The sequence below is a fragment of the Paroedura picta genome, chromosome 1, assembly GCF_049243985.1.
Source record: "Paroedura picta isolate Pp20150507F chromosome 1, Ppicta_v3.0, whole genome shotgun sequence".
Lineage (NCBI taxonomy): Eukaryota > Metazoa > Chordata > Lepidosauria > Squamata > Gekkonidae > Paroedura > Paroedura picta.
Window position 1 is genome coordinate 21821602 of NC_135369.1, and position 19865 is coordinate 21841466.

Genomic DNA, 19865 nt, shown 5'->3' on the forward strand with positions numbered 1-19865 from the left:
GCTCCTTTGCGTAGTGAAAAGCAGGGTATTAAAAAACCAACTCCTCATCTTCTACCTGAGACCCTGGAAAGCCATGAACAGTACTTGCGTTGATGGTGCAGTGATCTAGATTCATTATAAGACAGATTCATGTGTTCGTGTAAATTAGAAATATTATTTATTTAAGTCATCCTTAAAACGGGCCTGTGAGGTAGGCTGGGGTGATGAGACTCATTGCAAAGGGAAGGCTGGAGCTAGGAGCAAGGAACTTGGCCAAGGCTAACTACACCAGTCCATGGCAGAGGAGTTATGTGATCCGTCTTGAGTCCCAGGAGGAAGGCAGACTATAAATTTAATAAATAACAACAGCAACAACAATAATTTAAAAAGACTTACTCAGCTTTTTCAAGAGCCTAGAGCAGGGGTAATCAAACTGCAGCCCTCCAGATGTCCATGGACTACAATTCCCATGAGCCCCTCCTAGCGTTTGCAGTTTGACTACCCCTGGCCTAGAGGCATGCCACTCTGGTAAGCAACTGGGCAGTGCCAGCTTATGGAATAGGCTGTCTAAGGACCAATTCTTCTTCTTCAGTAATCTCAAGGCTCTCTCAGCCTCACCCACCTCACAGGGTGTCTGTTGTGGGGAGAGGAAAGGGAAGGTGATTATAAGCCACTTTGAGACTCCTACAGGTAGAGAAAAGCGGCATAGAAGAACCAACTCTTCTTCTTCTTCTAGATTAGATGGCTACAATGAGCTGTACATGGAGCAGTCCCTGGAGACTGTTTGAAAGCTTCAGGGAATGATGCTGCTAGGATATTGAGTTGGATTGTAGGGACCATGTCTCTCCAATCTTGGTCCATCAACAATGACCCTCAGTTTGCTTCCAGACTCAAATACAAGGTGCTGGTATTGACCACTATATAGCTTGGGGATTCCTGGAGGACCACGGTCACTCCTGTAAACCTACCTTCATGGTCCTTCTTCAGGTGTCCCCACCAGCTGAGGCTAGAAAGAAGGCAATCCAAGAAAGGGACTTCTTGATGGTGTCACCAAAACTTTGGAACTGCCTTCTCAAGGAGATTTGTCTGTCTCTATTACAGTGTTCCACCAGCCGGTGAAAACTTTTTTTTTTTGCACACCCCCCCCCCCCCCCGTTTTGGTGGTGGAAAGGCAGCATTAGAAATGTTTTAGAGAAAATAAAGAAAATTAAATGTGTGGCGATTGCTGCTGCTGTTTTAAATCAGAACCAGTTGTGGAACTGGACTGAGTACCGTAAGCCAGAAAAGCCCCCCCCCCCAAACAAAAGAGGTCCCTGCCCCAAGGCATTCCCAATCTTATTCCTGTCCTCATTTTGTAAAACGGGGGGGGGGGGGGAGAAATGAAAGGGGGGGTGAAGAGTAAGAACAGGGGAGCAAGATGCAGTTATCCATGCAGGCTTCCTTTTCTTTTTGGGATGAGAACTAAGCAAACAAAAGGAACCATATTTTAAACGCGCTTGTTTGTTTTTGACAGGAGTCTTCCCTGTATCACAGCCATGAACCCCACAGCCAGCATGAAAGAGAGGACAACGGAAGGGGAGAGCTCTTGAATTCATACAGCCGCCGATCCAAAGACTGAACTGAGACGAGGATAATTTGCAAGATCCTCTGGGGAGAAGGGGGGGGACGGCCACGAAATTGCAGTGGAGGGTGGGAGTGCAGAATTCAGAACTGCTGGAAGACGGGGGGGGGGGGGGGTGGAGGTGGAGAGAGAAAAGGGGCAGTCCTTCCCCCCCCACCCCTAATGTGTATGTCGGTGCCGTGTATTTTGATGGGAATATCTTGCTTGCATTCGATGGGTGAGGAAGCTAAAAATAGAAGGGAGGCAGGAATATCCTAACCGTGAACCAAATTCAGGCAGTAGATCAGACAGTCAGTCAGTCAGTCAGTAGATGATTGATAGATAGATAGATAGATAGATAGATAGATAGATAGATAGATAGATAGATAGATAGATAGATAGATAGATAGATAGATAGATAGATAGATAGATAGATAGATAGATAGATAGATGAGAATCCTATTTTCTTAACTGGCTGCTTTGTAATGGCTGGTCCGAACGAAACCCGTCCTGCTCTTCTCGTGCTGCCAAAGCGCGGCAGAGAATGTTATCATTCCAAAACACAAAAATAACTCCGTGCAAGAGGAAGACACGTGTCTGGTGCGCCAAGGAGACGGCGAGGCATGCGATATCGCCAGAGCTCCTCTCGCCTTTTCCAGGAGCATAGAAGCATGCAGCCCGGGTGCGCCGCTGTGCCGCGTCAGCCCACGCCAAGAGACCCCGAAGGCGATTGGAAGATGAAGCCAGGTACGGTTGCCTTGTTTGATGGTGGTAATGGATGGTTAAGGCCGGGGGGGTCTGGATGATCAACTTTGATCAGGTCTGCTTTTGAAAATTAAGGAGCAAAGAGAAAGGATTTTTTTTTAAATCTAAAATGATGTAGCAGTGCATGCATGTGCAAATCAGTTGAGCTCTCTAACCAGGTGGTAATGGGGAGGAGGGGGGGGGGGGAAGCGGGTTTGCTAGTGGCTCTTAGCAGAGAAGAAAAACCCTGCAAGGGTATTTTGCCAGGGGTGTAGCTGTTACAAAATCAGAACGAATCTGGCCTGCTTTGGTTTTAGAGAAACCCCATAGAGAAGCCTGGAGCAAGAGATGTGTGGGACCCTCCCTGATTCTTGGAGCATCATTTCGACTAAAGTCACCCTCCTTGCTTGCCCCCTCCATGATAGCTAAATTTCATACAGCTAAATTTCAAATTGCTGGCATTCTCCAGACTATATTGATGTATTTCCCCGATCCCCAGATTCCCTCGTTTTGATCCCTGCAGTGTTCCACTGCACTCCAAATTTGGCACTGTATTTCTGGGGCGATTTAATCCGTTCCACTTTCCCTGTGTGCGCGCATATTTGTTGTCTGGCTAAATCGAGAAGCTGTGCACCGCTTCACCCACCTCTCTCTCAGTTTGCCGATCCAGACGGGGGGCTATTTCGGGTGTTTTCAAAAGTATTCCGATACAGTCATGCATCATACCCCGTTCCGTTTGAAGCCTCCCCCACAGCACCTGTTCAGAAAGGCTCAGATGCTGTTGATTTCTCATTAGTTGAAATGCATGTCTTCACCTCTCTCCAGAAAAGTAAAACAAATTCTACATTATTCGCTGAACGAGCCAGCCTTTTTCTCTTTCGGTTCGCTTTTGTATAGTTGTGTGATTTAAATGGAGGTGACACCCCCCCCCCTTCAATGTACCCTCTGTTAAATTGCTCTGTTCCATCTGTACATCCCCAAACATCTAGTAGTGGAAGGCCTAAAATCCTAGAGGAAAACAAACATCAGATGGATAAAGTATGGAATGATTTTCTCTACTGAGCTTCCCTCTAGTTTGGGAATCTTCTGCAAACATTCAGCTTGCTAGCAATATTCCAAACAGATTCCATTTCTGCTCCTAAATACCATCACCCTCAAGGGAAAATAAAAACTAAATCCTCCTCCTCCTCCTCCTCCTCCTCCTCCTCCTCCTCCTCCTCCTCCTCCTCCTTCTTCTTCTTCTTCTTCTTCTTCTTCTTCTTCTTCGGGGAGTGTTTGATTTTAATATCACCACAGGAGACAACACCTGCTCTGCTTCAAAGCAATAGCAACAAAAGTCAATTATCTGATTGGAGGGAAGGGTAAGAGAATTGGAAGGAGGTTTGTGTTTTCCATGGTTTTACTGGCCAAGACAACAGCGCTTGTGATGTGCCCCCAAGTAAAATGGCTTTTGAAATACTTTCCAGTCCCCTGGGCGAAGGTGAACGTGCAGAGGTGAGGGTAGGAAAAGAAGCCAAGGGATACACAAGCAAAATGTCACTAAAATCATTCTTCTGCTCACTATCAATAGATTTTGCAGTTTGTTGGGAATCCCGGCACAGATGAAACTGTAGGGCTTGTGACACCCCCACCATGACATATGGATTTTGCTGATATTTGATCTATGGCTGTTGCAGATTTCGTTTGAGTGCCCCTAGAGGGAGCAGGAAGGCGGATAAGACAAGTGATTCCTCATGGGTTCATTCATTCTTAAGGCCCTAGAAATTCGCATGGAAGTCGGTTTGTTCCCTTGTGAAATAGCTTCATCTGAACCAATGCTGTTCTTTGGATCTTGGCTAAATTCCGGCATAGATGAAATGCCTCTGTGCATATGCAGAGTTTCTCCTCCGAATAAACCTACCTTCTCACATGCCTGGCCCACAACAAGGGCCGGGCCTGCAGGGAACTTTCAAAGCTTCAGCAGTAACCCAAGAGTCTGCTTTTGTGTATAGAAAAATAAGAATAGAGGCCATATCAGCAACATGAACTGCTGCTAAGCCAGAAAGGAGGAGGAACAGACGGGTGTGTCCTTCTGCCATTAAAACCCTCCCCGAATCGGCGCATTGTGCCAAGGTAACCCAGATTCTGTGCTAAGAATAGCCCGATTCTGCAACCTGTGTAAATGAGATCTTGGAGGCAGCTTCTTGGAGGCATCCTGAAGCTGCCAGGTTCAGCAGCAGCCGTCTTTGGAAGGAGGAGTGAAGAAGGAGAGAGAAGGATCCAGAAAGGCGTGAGGGAAGAATTAGCAAGTTGGCTGGGTGTGCTTGGATCCCCTGTGTGGCCAGCCTGTGCGGCCAGATTATCCCGGTAAGGCAACTTTGAGGCCTTCTTCTGCAGAGCTGCTGTCAGAGAGCCCAGGACTTTTCGTCCCATGATTCTTGTTGTTTTATTTAAGTGGAAATGGTGTATTAGAGCAGTGGTAGTCAACCTGTGGTCCTCCAGATGTTCATGGACTACAATTCCCATGAGCCCCTGCCAGGGGCTCATGGGAATTGTAGTCCATGAACATCTGGAGGACCACAGGTTGACTACCCCTGTATCAGAGTATAAGATAGTTTCAGGTGAGTGTTCGTTTCAAGTCCTGTAGCACTTTAGTGACCGGCAAGGTTGCAGTTGTGAATTTCCTGCATTCTGCAGGGGGTTAGACCAAATCAGTGGTTCTCAACCTGGGGGTCGGGACCCCTTTGAGGGTCGGACAACCCTTTCACAGGGGTCGCGGCAGGGCGAGCAGCTTGGCAGGGGGGGGGTGCCAGCACTGTTGCTGCTCCTCCTGAAGGTGCCCACCAATTTATATACAATTTATAACCAAATGTATATACAATCACGAACAATGGATCTTCACGCTATTGGTCCGTTCTGGTTTAATTTCCGTGAAAGAATGCTTGCATAATTTTATGGTTGGGGGTCACCACAACAGGAGGAACTGTATTAAAGGGTCGTGGCATTAGGAAGGTTGAGAACCACTGGACTAGATGATCCTGGAGGTCCCTTTCCAACTCTATGATTCCAGAGTATGAGCGTTTGAGAGTCTGATGAAGTGAGTGTTGACTCTTGAAAGCGTGAGCCCTGGGAATCTTGCTGACCTTTGAGGAGCTACCAGACCCAAATCTTACTTGAAGGTGTAAGATGACACTGAATCAAAACATGTAATCTGTGGCAGAACAGGGACCTTCCCCAACCAAGCCATTGTGGTGCAGTGCGTCCAGCATGAGACTCAAGGATCAGGGAGACCCAGGTTTGAATCTGCGCTTGGCCAAGGAAGCTTGCTCGGTGACATTCTCAGCCTCATTTGCCTTACAGGATAAAATTGGGGAGAGGAGAATGATGTTAGGATGCCAGACCCCCACTGTGGAGAAAGACAGGGTGTAAAAGAAGTAAATAAACAGTGAAGCAAATGTTATACATTGTTATGGAATATTTGCTCATTTGATGTGCGAAGAATCTGGAACAAGTCAAGCAAATGATTTAAACAGACTATAAAATGTGTCATAGAATCATAGAATAATAGAGTTGGAAGGGACCTCCTGGGTCATCTAGTCCAACCCCCTGCACTATGCAGGACACTCACATCCCAATCGCTCATCTACTGCCACCCCTTTGCCTTCACAGAATGTCCTCAGGATAAGGATGCCAGGCCCCAGGTGGGACCAACGGATCCCCTGAAATTATAGTACACCCCCAGGGGACAGAGATCAGTTCCGCTGGAGAAACTGGGTGGACCCCATAGCATTAAAGCCCAATGAGGTCTCGCCCCACTCTAAATCCCGCCCACTCCTGGCTCCACCCCCAAAGGTACTTATCCAGTACTATCCAGGTACTTCCCACCCAGAACTGGCAACTGTAGCTCAGGAGTGAGTGGGAAGCTCAGGGTTAATCCCAGCACCCCAACTTCAAGGGAGTCTAAACCTATCATAGAGAGGTGAAACCATCATCATCATCCTTATATCGTATTTATTACATGCTTTCTCTCTGGCCACTCAGGGTGGCTTACAACAAAACAGGACTAGACTAAAATCCAATATTAACACTTAATTAAATTAGTTAATTGAGAACATTAAAACGATTGCCAACTGTTGCCCGTTTTTCACTATCCAACAAGAAGAGGTAGGGGGGAGAGTCATAAGACTTGAACCACCAAGCATCTCCCAATCCAGAGCTGGCAGGTGGTGGCTGGAGCTCTCCTGTGACTACAACCAATCTCCAGGCAACAGAGATCAGGTCCCCTGGAGAAAAGGTCTCCTTTGGAAGGCAGAGTTTATGGTTTTATGCCCCTCTGAATTCTTTCCTTTCCCCAAGCCAGAGCTCCTCAAGCTCCACCCACAAAACCTCCAAATATTTCCCAACTTGGAGCTACCAAATCTACCCAGATACCGTAGTCAACCTGTGGTCCTCCAGATGTCCATGGACTACAATTCCCATGAGCCCCTGCCAGCAAATGCTGGCAGGGGCTCATGGGAATTGTAGTCCATGGAAATCTGGAGGACCACAGGTTGACTACCCCTGCCGTAAGCCATCTGGATGGCCCTGTCTTTTTGAATGGCCTAGTCTTGAGGAATGCCTGCTCTCAAGCAAGGCAAGAGATCCAGAGAATGGGGTGAGCAGCCATGTAGCAAAGGACAAGGGTGAGAAGGGAGCAGAAGCCAAAGCTGAGGTGGTTTTATGACTCCCCTTGGGCTGCCCTCCTGTGAGTGTTGGGGAACACAGGAAGGTAGACTATGACTACCCCATGTGAAGCTGCCTTTCTGGTTATCACGTGTACACCCCCCACAGGGAGGTAAGGGCTGAAGGGTGCCTTATTTGGCTCGGATGAATTCAGCCACTCTTTCTGCTCATCATTCGAGCCAGAAGTGGTTTTAAAATGATCTGTGTTGTTGTTTCACCAGTACCAGGAGAGGAGAGAACTGAACCTTGTGAATTCTGTGTCACATCCATTTGTGCCCACCCTTCCTGAGATACAGGCATCATACGAGGGATGGAAGTCAATGGGGGATCTGGTAACGGTTGTGAACGTGGCTCTCTGTGAGCCACGGAGGAAGTCCCACTGATACTGATTGGACTTTAATGCATTTGCTTATGCAACAAGAGCCAACTTGGTGTTGTGGCCAAGACTGGTTTGGTTCCCCACTCCTCCCCCACGTGCAGCCAGCTGGGTGGCCTTGGTGGTAAAAAGCGGGGTACAAAATCCTACTTTTTGTCTTGTTCTGTTTTACTCTGCTAGATATGGGGGAGAATGACGAAAGGCAGAAGGGCTCACCTATTATTGACTGTACATCCAACAAACCTTCCAACTCCTGAGATCCACCAGGAGGAGTCATCAAGCCTACCTTTGTGCTCATGAGAAGTAGAACACCCGCGGGCACCACGAACACCTTTCTTGGCTCCCAAGAAAGGGGTCAGGGATAGGTGGGACTTCTGTTTGGCTGTGCAGATAAAAAGAAGAAGAGTTGGTTATTATAGGGAAAAGCGGCATATAAGAACCAACTCTTCTTCTTCTTCTTCTTCTTCTTCTTCTTCTTCTTCTTCTTCTTCTTCTTCTTCTTCTTCTTCTTCTTCTTCTTCTTCTTCTTCTTCTTCTTCTTCTTCTTCTTCTTCTTCTTCTTCTTCTTCTTCTTCTTCTTCTATACCTCACTTTTCACTACCCGAAGGAGTCTCAAAGCGGCTTACAGTCGCTTTCCCTTTCCTCTCCCCACAACAGACATCCTGTGAGGGAGGTGGGGCTGAGAGAGCCCTGATATCACTGCTCCATCAGAACAGCTTTATCAGTGCTGTGGCAAGACCAAGGTCACCCAGCTGACTGCATGTGGAGGAGCGGGGAATCAAACCCAGCTCGCCAGATTAGAAGCTGCCGCTCTTAACCACTACACCGAGGCATCCTGTAAAACTTGCCTAAAATGTTGAAGAGTTGCTATGTGAGTTATATATAGCCTCATCCCCTGACTTTCTGTGCTTGGCCTTGCCTCCCGTGACTGCCGTTTTGTGCCCACTGCCCTGTGTCACAATTTCAAAGGTGCCCAAATCTCCAAAAAAATAGGGACCATTGGTCTAGAAACCAGAGACCTCTGGCTACAAACCTTATTTTTTAAAAGCAAGCAAGCTGGGGCTCTTAGGAAGCTGGATTCTGAGCCCAGAATTATATGTTTCCACACGTGCAGCTATCAGCCTGGGAATATTAGAGGATCCAGTCCTTGCCTTCTTCCCCATGCCTTCTGGATGTGCACCCTCCATTTTTTTCTGAGGTTAGCTCAGAAAAAAAACAACAACAAAGCCCAGTTAAAACAAGCATGAACACCACTAAGCTGTGTATTTTGAATTTCTCCAATGTGAGAAGCATTTTGTGTGTGCAATCACATGTGGCAAGCACACAGATGTTCCCTCCCATTCATCCCTCATGCATATGTTTCGCTGTGTGCCTTTGTACAGGGAACACATACAATTAAGGCTTGGTGAGAAAGTATTTGCTTTGCATGCAGAAGGTCCCAGGTTGAATCTCCAGCATCTGGCTTGCCAGATTAAAAGTTTGCAGTCCTAACCACTGCATCAAACTGGCTCTCAAGAAACTCCCTAACCTGTCATCCTGATGAGACTCTACTGGACAGTGCAGGTGATTCTGAGGTGGCTGTACCAGTGACTCATGCATGATAAACTGTTCTGTGGGTTGCATCTTATTTTGGACTTTGAAGTACCACGCATTTTGAAGTATATAGAACAAACTTGGGGCTGGGGAAAATACCAAACCAAAGCCTTAGTAAAGAGGGATTTCATCAGCAGGTTTCTGAGCGCCATGGTTCAATCCATCCTAATTTGGGGGTCAAGTGATGGCACAGTGCATGGGCCTTGATGACTGGTGGGCAGGAGATAGTTCCTGCTAAATTAGCCGTGAATGGTAGCCCGGAATAGAATTTATGAGCCAGGGTGCAAATTAGATCAGCTTTCTAGACGTTATTTATTCAACAGCGATCCTATTGGTCCCCCCCCCCACACACTTTGATGTTAAAAGAATGCAGAAGGCTTTTAAGGATTTTGGGAAAGAATGATCTGGGGCCTGGGGACCAAGCCCTGTGAGGAAAGGCTGAGGGACTTGGGAATGTTCAGCCCAGAGACGAGGAGGTTGAGAGGAGACATGATTGCTTTCATTAAGTATCTGAAAGGCTGTTAGTTGGAGGAAGGAAGGGAAAGGCTCCTGTTAATAGCAGAGGAGAGGACCCCCAGTATTGTGTTTAAGCTACATGGAGAAGGATATCGGCTAGATATTGGGAGGGGGGGATTTCACAGTCCAAGTACAGCAGTGGAATGGGCTGCCTAAGGAGGTGGTGGCAGCTGCTGGACAGATACTGGTTGCTTTAAGCTGATCGTGCTGCATTGAGCAGGGGGTTGTTGGACTAGACAGCCTGCATGGTCCTTTCCAACTCTATGATTCTATGATAAAAGCCCAGACATATAATTACACCCTTCTGATAATCTGGCTCTGGGTTTACCCAGCTCTAATCAAAACAAGGTGCCTTTTATACCCCACTTTTCACTGCCTGAAGGAGACTCAAAGCAGCTTACAATTGCCTTCCCTTCCTCTCCCCGCAACAGGGACCCTGTCAGGTCAGTGGGGCTGAGAGAGCTCTGAAAGAACTGCTCTGTAAGAATCGCACTAAGAGAACTGTGACTGGCCCAAGGTCACCCAGCTGGCTGCATGTGGAGGAGCAGGGAATCAAACCCGGTTCTCCAGATTAGAGTCCACTGCTCTTAATCAGGCAGATGTGTGCCGGGTGCAATCAAGGGGGGGTGTCTGTGAGGGGCTATATGGATTGGGGCTGAGAGGGTTGCCAACACCCAGGTGGGGCCTGGAGACCTTCTGAAATTACCACTGTTCTTCAGACGAGTGAGAAGTTTTCCTGGAGAAAGCAGCCGCATTGCAAGGTGACAATGTAGGGCATTATGCTCCACTGAGGTCCTGCTCCACTCTGAACCCCACCCTCTCTGGGCTGTAGTCCCAAATCTCCAGCAATTTCCTAACTCAGGGCTGACAAACCTGACTGAGCTACACAGGAAGAGAAAGCCTTACTGTTTGCCTAACCTAAAATGCCCACTGGGAGCTGTTCTTTGCCCCCTGTGACTTCAGGTTGGGGAACTGGTATGTGTGTGTATTGGGGGGGGGGAGGCTTACTCCCCTTCTATCAGCCTGCTGTGGTCCCCATCTGAATTGGGCCCCTCAGGATCTGGCCAACTAATTTCACAAGGAACATCCAAAATGCCTCTACTGCAGTGGTTCTCAACCTTCCTAATGACACGACCCTTTAATACAGTTCCTCCTGTTGTGGGGACCCCCAACCATGAAATTACGCAAGTGTTCTTTCACAGAAATTAAACCAAAACTGACCAATGGCATGAAGATCCATTGTTCATGATAGTATATAAATTGGCTTTTTCCCCCAGGGTTTCTCAGTTCAGTTGTGCCTCCTGTCCCACCACGCCGATCTCGCACTTTTCTGCTGCTCCAGACAGACGAACGCTCTATCTCGATCTACCCCGCAAGGCTGTTGTGTGGATGGCATCCCCCCCCCCTAGCCAGGCTGCTTGCCCTGCCTGTGAAAGGGTTGTTTGACCCCCAAAAAGGTCCTGACCCCCAGGCTGACAACCACTGCTCTACTTGACAGATCCTGGGGACAAACCTAGGGAGAGCATTACATGTATTATATCCAGATGTCAACTGGAAATCTGTCACCATCACTTCCCAGTTGCATTTCTTAGGACCTTCACTTGCTTCTGGGTGAAGAGACTAGGCTGGAGCCGGCCCGGGCCCTCTGATTTCCCTTGTGCAAGGTGCAGTTGGCACGCAGAAGCGACTCGCTCAAGGAAAATAGCCGCGTTCCCTGGGACTCTTCAGCGCTCCTTCCTGCGAAGGGAACCAGTCTTTGCAAGAAGGCCCCTTCCCCCAATTTCGCCCTCCTTCAAGGCACAGGGAAGCCAAGCTCCAACAAATGAATTAATTACCCTTTTCCGTTCTGGCTCCGATGGATGGGATTACGAATCCGAGCAGCCTGCTTTGGACGCAGTGCCCAGGAAGATCTGCCAGTTGCACCCGCAGAACACCATGTGGATGGAAGGCTTGGCCTGCCAATTCTGGCAGGCACCATGCCTCAGTGGGGGTAGCTCAGCTGGCAAGCCCTGGGAGAGATGGGAGGACATTTTCCCACTCGAGCAAAGGCACGCTTGAAGCTGGAAAAGAATCCAGAGGGCGACTGCTGGGTAAAGAGCATGTGAAGGAGTATAATACAGTGGAGTATAATGCTAGAAAGCCATGCCTCCAAAGCAGCCATTCTCTCCAGCGGAACTCCAGGGATTTCCTAGAATTATAGCTCATCTCCAGGCTGAAGAGATCAGTCCCCTTGGCTGTTTTGGAGGATGGACTTCACAGCATTCTGCCCCACTGAAGTCCCTCCCCTCCCCAAATCCCACCAACTCCAGGCTCCACCCCCAAAGTCTCAAGATATATCCCCCAAAAGAGCTAACCACCCTATTCATGGCTGTTTGTGGCAGCTCACCAGCTGTGTCCCTCTACACCGCTTCCAGTTTGGGGGTTGGTGCAGGGGGCAAGCTAATGCCCATTGTCAGCCCCATGGAGCCGAGCAGCCCAGCCTGGCTTCTAGTACAGCCCTGACTGCTCAGCTTGGTTTGCTCCAGGGCTGTTTTCACTTCCCATTCCGTTTATGAATGCTCACCGACCAACCGGTCCTAAGCAAGTCAAGAAAAGATGCAAAAGACCAAATTATAAGTACAGAATTTACATAATTACAGGCTATCGTTGTTAAATGGCACAGGCAAAAAAATTCACCGCCGCAAAAGTGGCAGGAGGGTCGGCACCGAGTAACAATTTAGTCCTTTTTTGAATCAGACTGTAATCCGCTTGTCTCAGGCAGTGCTGTGTTTATTACAGTCAATTTTTTAAAATGCCAAATTGTCTCCAATTTTCCAGATTTACAATTGCGAAGCTGCTCAGAAAACGAATTCCCTGTGAACCTGCCCGATAGCTCCCTTGACAGCAACAAATTTAATCTTGCTTTCGAGAATAGTCGCTTCCTGGTCTGTTCCTATTGCCGGCTTTCCATTTATAAAAATATTGACTCCCCTCTAATCGTAGGGCCAGCGGGTAGAATGTCAGCAGAGTAGAAACAGGTGCGGAACTCCATGGGAAGTGGGTTTCTCTGGCTCTTCCGAACCCCAAACTGGTCACCAACCTTAGAAAACAGTTTTTCTGGCTCAGCCAATCCCTGCATAGGCTCCTGTATAGACCTGTGGTGAGGCACAGGTTTGCCATCTGTGCAGGGTCATCTCTCCAGAGGGCAATGGTGGTGTTTTCTGTGAACTTTGAGGCCTGTTGTCAATGGCCATGGGTGGGTGGGAGGAAGGAATTAGTTTAAGTCTTCTGTCATTACTTAGGTCTTCTGTCATTACTGCTGATGGTTATTGCTGTTGTGTTTTATTATGATTTTATGTGATTTTATGCATTTTTATGTAATGGTCCTTGTGGACCTCGTTGTGGATCACCACGAGCCAATTGTTCGGGAGCGGCGGTCGAGAAACGTAAACAATAAACACCTCACAGGGTGTCTGTTGTGGGGAGAGGAAAGGAAAGGGGATTTGTAGCTTTGAGTCTCCTTCTGGCAGAGAAAGCAGCATATAAGAACCAACTCTTCTTCTTCTACCTCACAGGGTGTCTGTTGTGGGGAGAGGAAAGGGAAGGCGACTGTAAGCCGCTTTGAGACTCCTTTAGGTAAAGAAAAGCGGCATATAAGAACCAACTCTTCTTCATCTACCTCACAGGGTGTCCAGAAGTGGTGTGATTGTGCAGAATCTGGTTGGGAAGCAGAGCTGTGGACACGCCCACCAGGGGCCCCTCCACTCCCCACCCCTTCCAGGCCCATCACTGGCTATTTTGGGAGGAGGGTGTAGGTTGACATGACCGTAAATGGTCATATCACATGATAAATCTTTAACACATTTTTTAAAAAATAATTTGCTTCCTCCCATTCAGGAAACCCCTGCAGGGCTGTCAAGAAACCCCAGGGGTTCACAAAAAACTGGTCTAAATTGTGCAGGAGATACCAATGCTATGTCCTATGCAGAGCACAAAAGAATACAGAATGCAATGAAATGAAGTTTAGTAGCACCCACAAAAATGTTGCAGGCACAGGAGGCTGAATTTTATGATCAATGTTCTATGGAGCTGAAATTAACAGATTAGGCAGGCTGGTATTAATGAAGGCATGAATGGTTTGTCAATATTTTCTCAGCCTTGCAACAAGGGGCACCCTCTGGAAACAGATCTCGTGACTGAATCACAGACCCCGTATTTACAATTTATAACGTTTTATAAAATAATAGCCGGATATTCTCTGTTCTTTTGCTGGATGGGAATTACGTTGCTCTCATTTATAGCTATGTTAATGTAATCGTGTATTGCCTTGTTCAAGAAATATTTTATTCCTTAGAAAGAACTCAAATCAATGAAGGACCCAGGTAGCATTGGTGTGATCTACTAACTTGGCACAAGTGGAGTTTAATAGAAAGCCACAGGAACGTTAGATGGACTCAGCCTTTCCTTAGGCAAGAACTAACTGAATGTGTGAACTTGCTGAGTTGTCCTTTGTAGCTTTATTCAAGTTTAATCATTGTACCTTTTTCTGTAGAGTTGTCAGGTCTGCAGTGGGAAATACCTGGATATTTTGGGGATAGAGCCTGGGGTTTGGGAATGGAAGAGAACAGGGCCCATTCTGCACACGTTGGATAATGCACTTTCAATGCACTTCAAAAGTAGATTATCCTGTTCTGCACAGGAAAATCCAGCTGTAAAAGCACTTTGAAAGTGCATTATCCAATTTGTGCAGAATAGGCCCTGGCTAGAGATCAGTTTCCCCCAGAGGATGCAGCAGCTTTGAAGGGCAGACTTCACGGCATCCCAACGCCTCTCAGCTCCCTCTCTCCTTCAGCTCCACCTGCCCCAGGCGTCACTCCACATTCGCCAGAAATTTCCCAACCCAGAAACTGAGTAAGAGAGGAAACCAGTTTTCTGCAGTATAGCCCTCCTGTTTCATCCTCCTCCTTTCTCTCTCTTTCCAGGTTGCTGCATGCTCTGAAATGCCCGGCTCCTCTCCTGCTTCTGCCTTGTGACCTTTCCATCCCTCCCCCTGCAGTCGACAGACCTCTGCTGCCGCCATGGTCCACACCGAAGGCAATGCCCTGCTGAAGGCAGTCTGGCAGGGCAAATTCCGGCTGACCCGCCTGCTGCTGGAGGGAGGGGCCTACATCAACGAAGGCAACACCCAGGGAGAGACCCCGCTCATTGCTGCCTGCATAGCTCCCTACGAGGACCCCCAGAACAAGCCCCGCATGGTCAGGTACCTCCTGGAGAACGGGGCCGACCCAAACATCCCCGATAAGACGGGGAAATCTGCTCTGATGCACGCCTGTGCTGACGGTGCCGGGGCGAAGGTAGCCACCATCTTACTGGATCACGGGGCAGATCCCAGTGCCAAAGATTATTCGGGGGCATCAGCTTTGGTTTACGCCATCAACAAGGGGGACCGGGCAACCTTGCAGGTTCTCCTGGATGCCTGTAAGGCCAAGGGGAAGGAGGTCATTATTATCACCACCGACACGTCCCCCTCAGGGACCAAGAAGACCAAGCAGTACCTGAATTCGCCCCCCTCACCCGGTATCGAAGAGAAGCATTCTCCCGCTCTGTGTATGTCGCCCTCGGACATCGAGGTGAGGACTGCCCAGTCTCCAGGGGGCAGCGAGAAGGAAGAGGAGCGGGACGTTTTCAACTTCACCATGGCGACCAGGCTCTCCTGTAACCCCGTTCCGCACGGCAAAGGGAAGGAAGGGGAGGAGAAAACCTCTGCTCACCCACCCAAAGGCAGGCCCAAGCAGCTGAAGAGGCTGAACTCAGAGCCTTGGGGCCTGGTGGCGCCCTCCGTTTTGGCTCATCAGGAGAAGGCCCGGACCCCCGAGGAAAGGATGGTGGTGGAGATGAACGGGTTGAGCCTCTCCAAGAGGCCGCCTTTGTCACGGAGGCACAGCATGGAAGGACAAGAGTCGTCCTGCCTCAAAATGGCTTCCCACCATGCATTGGGAGAAGAAATCTCTGGCCTAGAAGCCGCATGGGCAGAGAAAGTCCATTTTGGCCACCTCCACCAACCTCTCTCTCGGCGCAACACAGCTCCGGAAACCCAAGAAGGCGGCCCTGGTCCTGGCACACGAGGCGCGGCCCACCACAAGCTGAACTGCATGGAGCATTATGAATCCGACTCCCTCTGCCCGGACTCCATCCCGGGCTCCCCCGATTCAGGCCGTGTTTCCGTGGAGAGGAGGAAGTACAATGCCTCCCCGCTGACTCTGCCGGCAAGCTCGTCGAGGGAGAGTTTGGAGAGCATCCCCAGCGCCGTCTCCCCCAACATGATAAGGCGCAGGAACCCGTGCCTGCTTGAGAGGAGGGGCTCTGGGACCCTGTTGATGGATCACATTGCTCACACCCGCCCTGGCTTCCTGCCCCCGCTCAACTTCAACCCCCACCCTCCGCTCCGCGACATCCGGCCCAATGGCAAACCTCCCTCGCCAGCACACAAGGGGCTGGTTCCCGTAGCCCCCACTTCCCCGAAGGCCAAGCGGCTTCTGAGGAGGCACTCGATGCAGCCAGAACAGATGAAGCAGCTGGTCAGTTTTCAAAGCATGATCACACATGGGGACTCTGTGGCCAGTTAAAAAGGGTAGAATCACTGGGGGGAAGACACTGACAGTCTTTGACTCACGGGGACTTGGAGAGCCTTTCCCAATGCTGTTCCTTGCTCTCTTATGGCCTCTGAGCCCAACATGTCTTTGTAATTGGGTTTCCGTGTCTTCCTCCTCTTTCTCTCTTTGGTGTCCCATCTCATAGCCTCCATATTTACGATCCTAGCTGAGCTTGGACATAGAGTTGGGGCCAACCACTGCCAACTTCAGGGTGGAAGGAACAGGTCATTACATCTACATTCTTGGCATGGATGAGGAATATGCTGCACTCCAGGAACGTCCATCCATGTCTACTATGACCACTGACCTTGCACAGCGTTGACTCAAACCCTTTAGACAGGCAATATCAGGTAGGACATCGGCTTCTCCAGTTGAACCAATAGGCCTATGGGAGAGTTTACGTTCATTGTCTCCGACCATCACGGCTCACAGCAGGCAAGTCCAAGCAACTGAAGAAGCTAATGAATACACAAGGGTGATGCTTGGATTGGCAACGCCAAGCTTTGGGTGGAGTGGCGTCAAACCCAACTGAAACAAGATGGAATCCAAATGGGGAATGAATTCACATAGGGAAAAAAGGAAGCACTTGGAGGTGGACGTCTGTCGCTGGAGTCTGGTGGTGAGCTACTTAGAAGCCCGTTCCTAGAAGAAAGAATGCCATGAGCTCCACTTGCTACGGCCTCAATCACCACTATATTTAGTCCTATGAATTGTGTTGGTGTTGAGTTCTTCTGCTTGCTCATGTTTTGGGAAGGGGGGTGGGTAGAGTACTGGGACTGACCTCTGGGTTTTATGCCCAATTCAGGGAGGGGAACATACATGGGCATGCATATCGGCTGTCAGGAGCTCTAGGAAGTTGAAAAACCAAGATTTTTCGGTTCTTTTTGGATCCACCGGAAGGGGATTGAATGGATAAAGGGAGCTGCTAATCCCTCTATGGAAGGAATGAGTCTACTGGGACCTGATCCTACAGGCACTGATCCTGAACTGTCAGCATTCTCATGGTCAGGATAGAACCGTCAATCCCTCAAGGACGAAGCTGAAAAAAAAATAAGAATCACACAAGGCTGGATAATAAAGTCTGTATGAAAAAATCTTAATTTTTTGTCGATTTATTTGATGAGGAGTCACACGAATTAAACATTAGGTTGGGTTTCACATGTATATATTAGTTTAGCAATGTACATTTTATTTAGGGAAAGTTCCTATACCGAAAACGAGAATTGTACCTAGGAACTCGTTCTGATGACTCCTCCTCATCAAATAAACCCACCCAAAATTGAGATTTTTTCATTCAGCCTTGCACTATTCTTATTTTTTTCCGGCTTCGTCCTTCTTGTGGCCGCCAGCATCATTTCAGGACCTCCCCCAGCCTCTTGCAACTGTCATGGCTCCCACTCAAGGAAGTCTCAGGATTTTGAGTCCTGTAGAAGTGCTAACCTGCCTGGGCAGTTCCCTCCCCCATCCGTTTATTAGAGCTCCTTATGAAAGCCTATAAGCCCAGCTGCACATTAGCATAATTCAACACCACACTCCATTTTTGTTCTCAGTGCACAAAATCTCTCTGGCTACACCTCAGAAGAATAAGCTCTGGTGGTGATACGTCTAGGATTTCCTTCCAGCTGTCACCCCTGCTACAAGTTGTATCAGAGCATGTCAGTATGTCCTACTCCTTCCCCATGATTGCCAAGTGGCCTAATCAGGGTTCCTTTGCCTAGTATATCACTCCTCGTTGATTAAACTGAGAGGAAAGACCTTTTAATATGTATTGATTTACTGCAGCGGAGAAATAGACACAAATCTACGTGCCAACAATAGGATTACATTAAACATCCTTTTCTTGGAGGCTGGGAGAGATGATGCCCTTCCGGATCAGGCCAATAACCAGGTGTCTCCTCTTCTCGTTCCATCCCCTGGAACCGCGCTTCATCTCCTGGGCTGGCCCACCATAAGCTACTGACAGGTCCAAAAAACTACCTGCATGCTCCCCCACCCAACCTCCAATTGTTTAAACCAGGGGTAGTCAAACTGCGGCCCTCCAGATGTCCATGGACTACAATTCCCAGAAGCCCCTGCCAGCATTCTCTGGCAGGGGCTTCTGGGAATTGTAGTCCATGAACATCTGGAGGGCCGCAGTTTGACTACCCCTGGTTTAAACAGTAATAACAAGCACTTCTTCCGCCATTCTTCCTCTGGCTTGGGATTGGGTCATCAATCATATCATAAACAATTCCAAAGAGACAGCAGAGTGTTTTCCCTACTGCTGAGCAGTCCTACTGAATTGAAAACAATTCCAAATGGAAAAGTCATATCAGCATCCAGCAGCTTAAGCAAAATTTATAGAATTTGTCCATAATCATTCTACATGATGCAGTTGCTCATCTTTTGGTCGAGGGGTGGTCACTCTTATACCGGTTGCCCTGATGCATCTGGACACAGTTCAGACCTCTTCAAAGGCACAAGGTTTGCCCCTCGTTGGACTAAATCTGCAGGGCAACCAAGAATCCCCTGCAGCCTCCCCAAACTTGAAGTCTTCAGGATCTTTGAAAGGCAGCCGTGACAGTTCACCTGGCCTGGAATTGGTTTGCATTTCTAGCACAGATACAGGGGGAGAGGTTGGGATGTGCCAATATGGGCACTGAGCAGTATGGATCTTCCCCTCCCTTGCTTCTGCGTGCCTCAGTTCCTCCCTTCTGCCCAACGTGGCTCTTGATACCGACTTGTGTCTGTAAATGACTCTTGATCGCTCAAGGGATAGGGCAGTGAAAGCTGTCAGAGCGTGGATCATGAATGTACTTTCTGTTCCTTCCCGGGCTGAGTAGTCTAGACCAGGGGAAGTCAAACTGCGGCCCTCCAGATGTCCATGGACTACAATTCCCAGGAGCCCCCTGCCAGCATTCGCTGGCAGGGGGCTTCTGGGAATTGTAGTCCATGGACATCTGGAGGGCCGCAGTTTGACTTCCCCTGACAAAGCAATAGAACTTGGAACAACACTTGAAGTTAATCCCTTCCAACCTTCAGTCTCTTCCAGATGCTCTCCAAGGTGCTGAATGAGCCGGGTTTTTTTTCTTGGCACAGAGTGACCCTGGGAAGGAGGACTCCTGTTAGGGTTGCAAGAAAAAACATCCTGGCCATTCACACATAAACTCAGTATTTTGTTCAAGGAGAGTTAGTGTCATGTTTGCTGTGTGGACACTCCAAGCCCAGCTTCCTGTAAGAATGCATGCCATCCATGCCTAATTTGTTGCACTAGTGACTTTTGCTTCTCTAGGCTACAATTCTCAACCATAAGAAAGGTTGTGCAGGTCTCCCTCTCTTCCTCCCAGCCCTACACTGACTCCTTGGCCTGTGATTTTTCAGCCACACCATTTTAGAATCATAGAACCATAGAGTTGGAAGGAGGCCAGACAGGCCATCTAGTCCAACCCCCTGCTCAATGTAAGAAATTACATTCTTTCTTAATATTTTATGCCTGTGCTTTTCCTGGTCAGCAGATTAGCCACAGGTTCTATTTAAGAAGGAAGGAAGGAAGGAAGGTCACAGGCTCAACCACATCCCCCAAGACCATTGTTAACAAATTATGTTTCCACAGTCCTAATTCCATGAAGTTATCTGGCTTTTGGCTTGACAACTGGGGGAAGGGATTTGGTCCAGGGGCTATGGTTTGTTGACCATTTGGTTGGAATGTTTGTGAACATTCCAGTGCCTCACATCATTTCAGGAA

At 48.6% G+C, this 19865-nt stretch overlaps 1 protein-coding gene across 1 annotated transcript; it reads left to right on the forward strand.

The window, feature by feature from the left end:
• Positions 1–1680: 1680 nt before the first annotated feature.
• On the forward strand, positions 1681–18171 carry ANKRD34A (ankyrin repeat domain 34A). Its single transcript, XM_077326504.1, has 2 exons — positions 1681–2326; positions 14471–18171. Exon 2 carries the CDS (start codon positions 14567–14569, stop codon positions 16112–16114), a length of 1548 nt encoding a protein of 515 aa, XP_077182619.1. The 5' UTR covers positions 1681–2326; positions 14471–14566; the 3' UTR covers positions 16115–18171.
• The last annotated feature ends 1694 nt before the right edge of the window (positions 18172–19865 follow it).

Coding starts and splice junctions, on each gene's coding strand:
- ANKRD34A (XM_077326504.1), top strand. CDS start 14,567: ATGGTCCACACCGAAGGCAATGCCCTGCTGAAGGCAGTCTGGCAGGGC.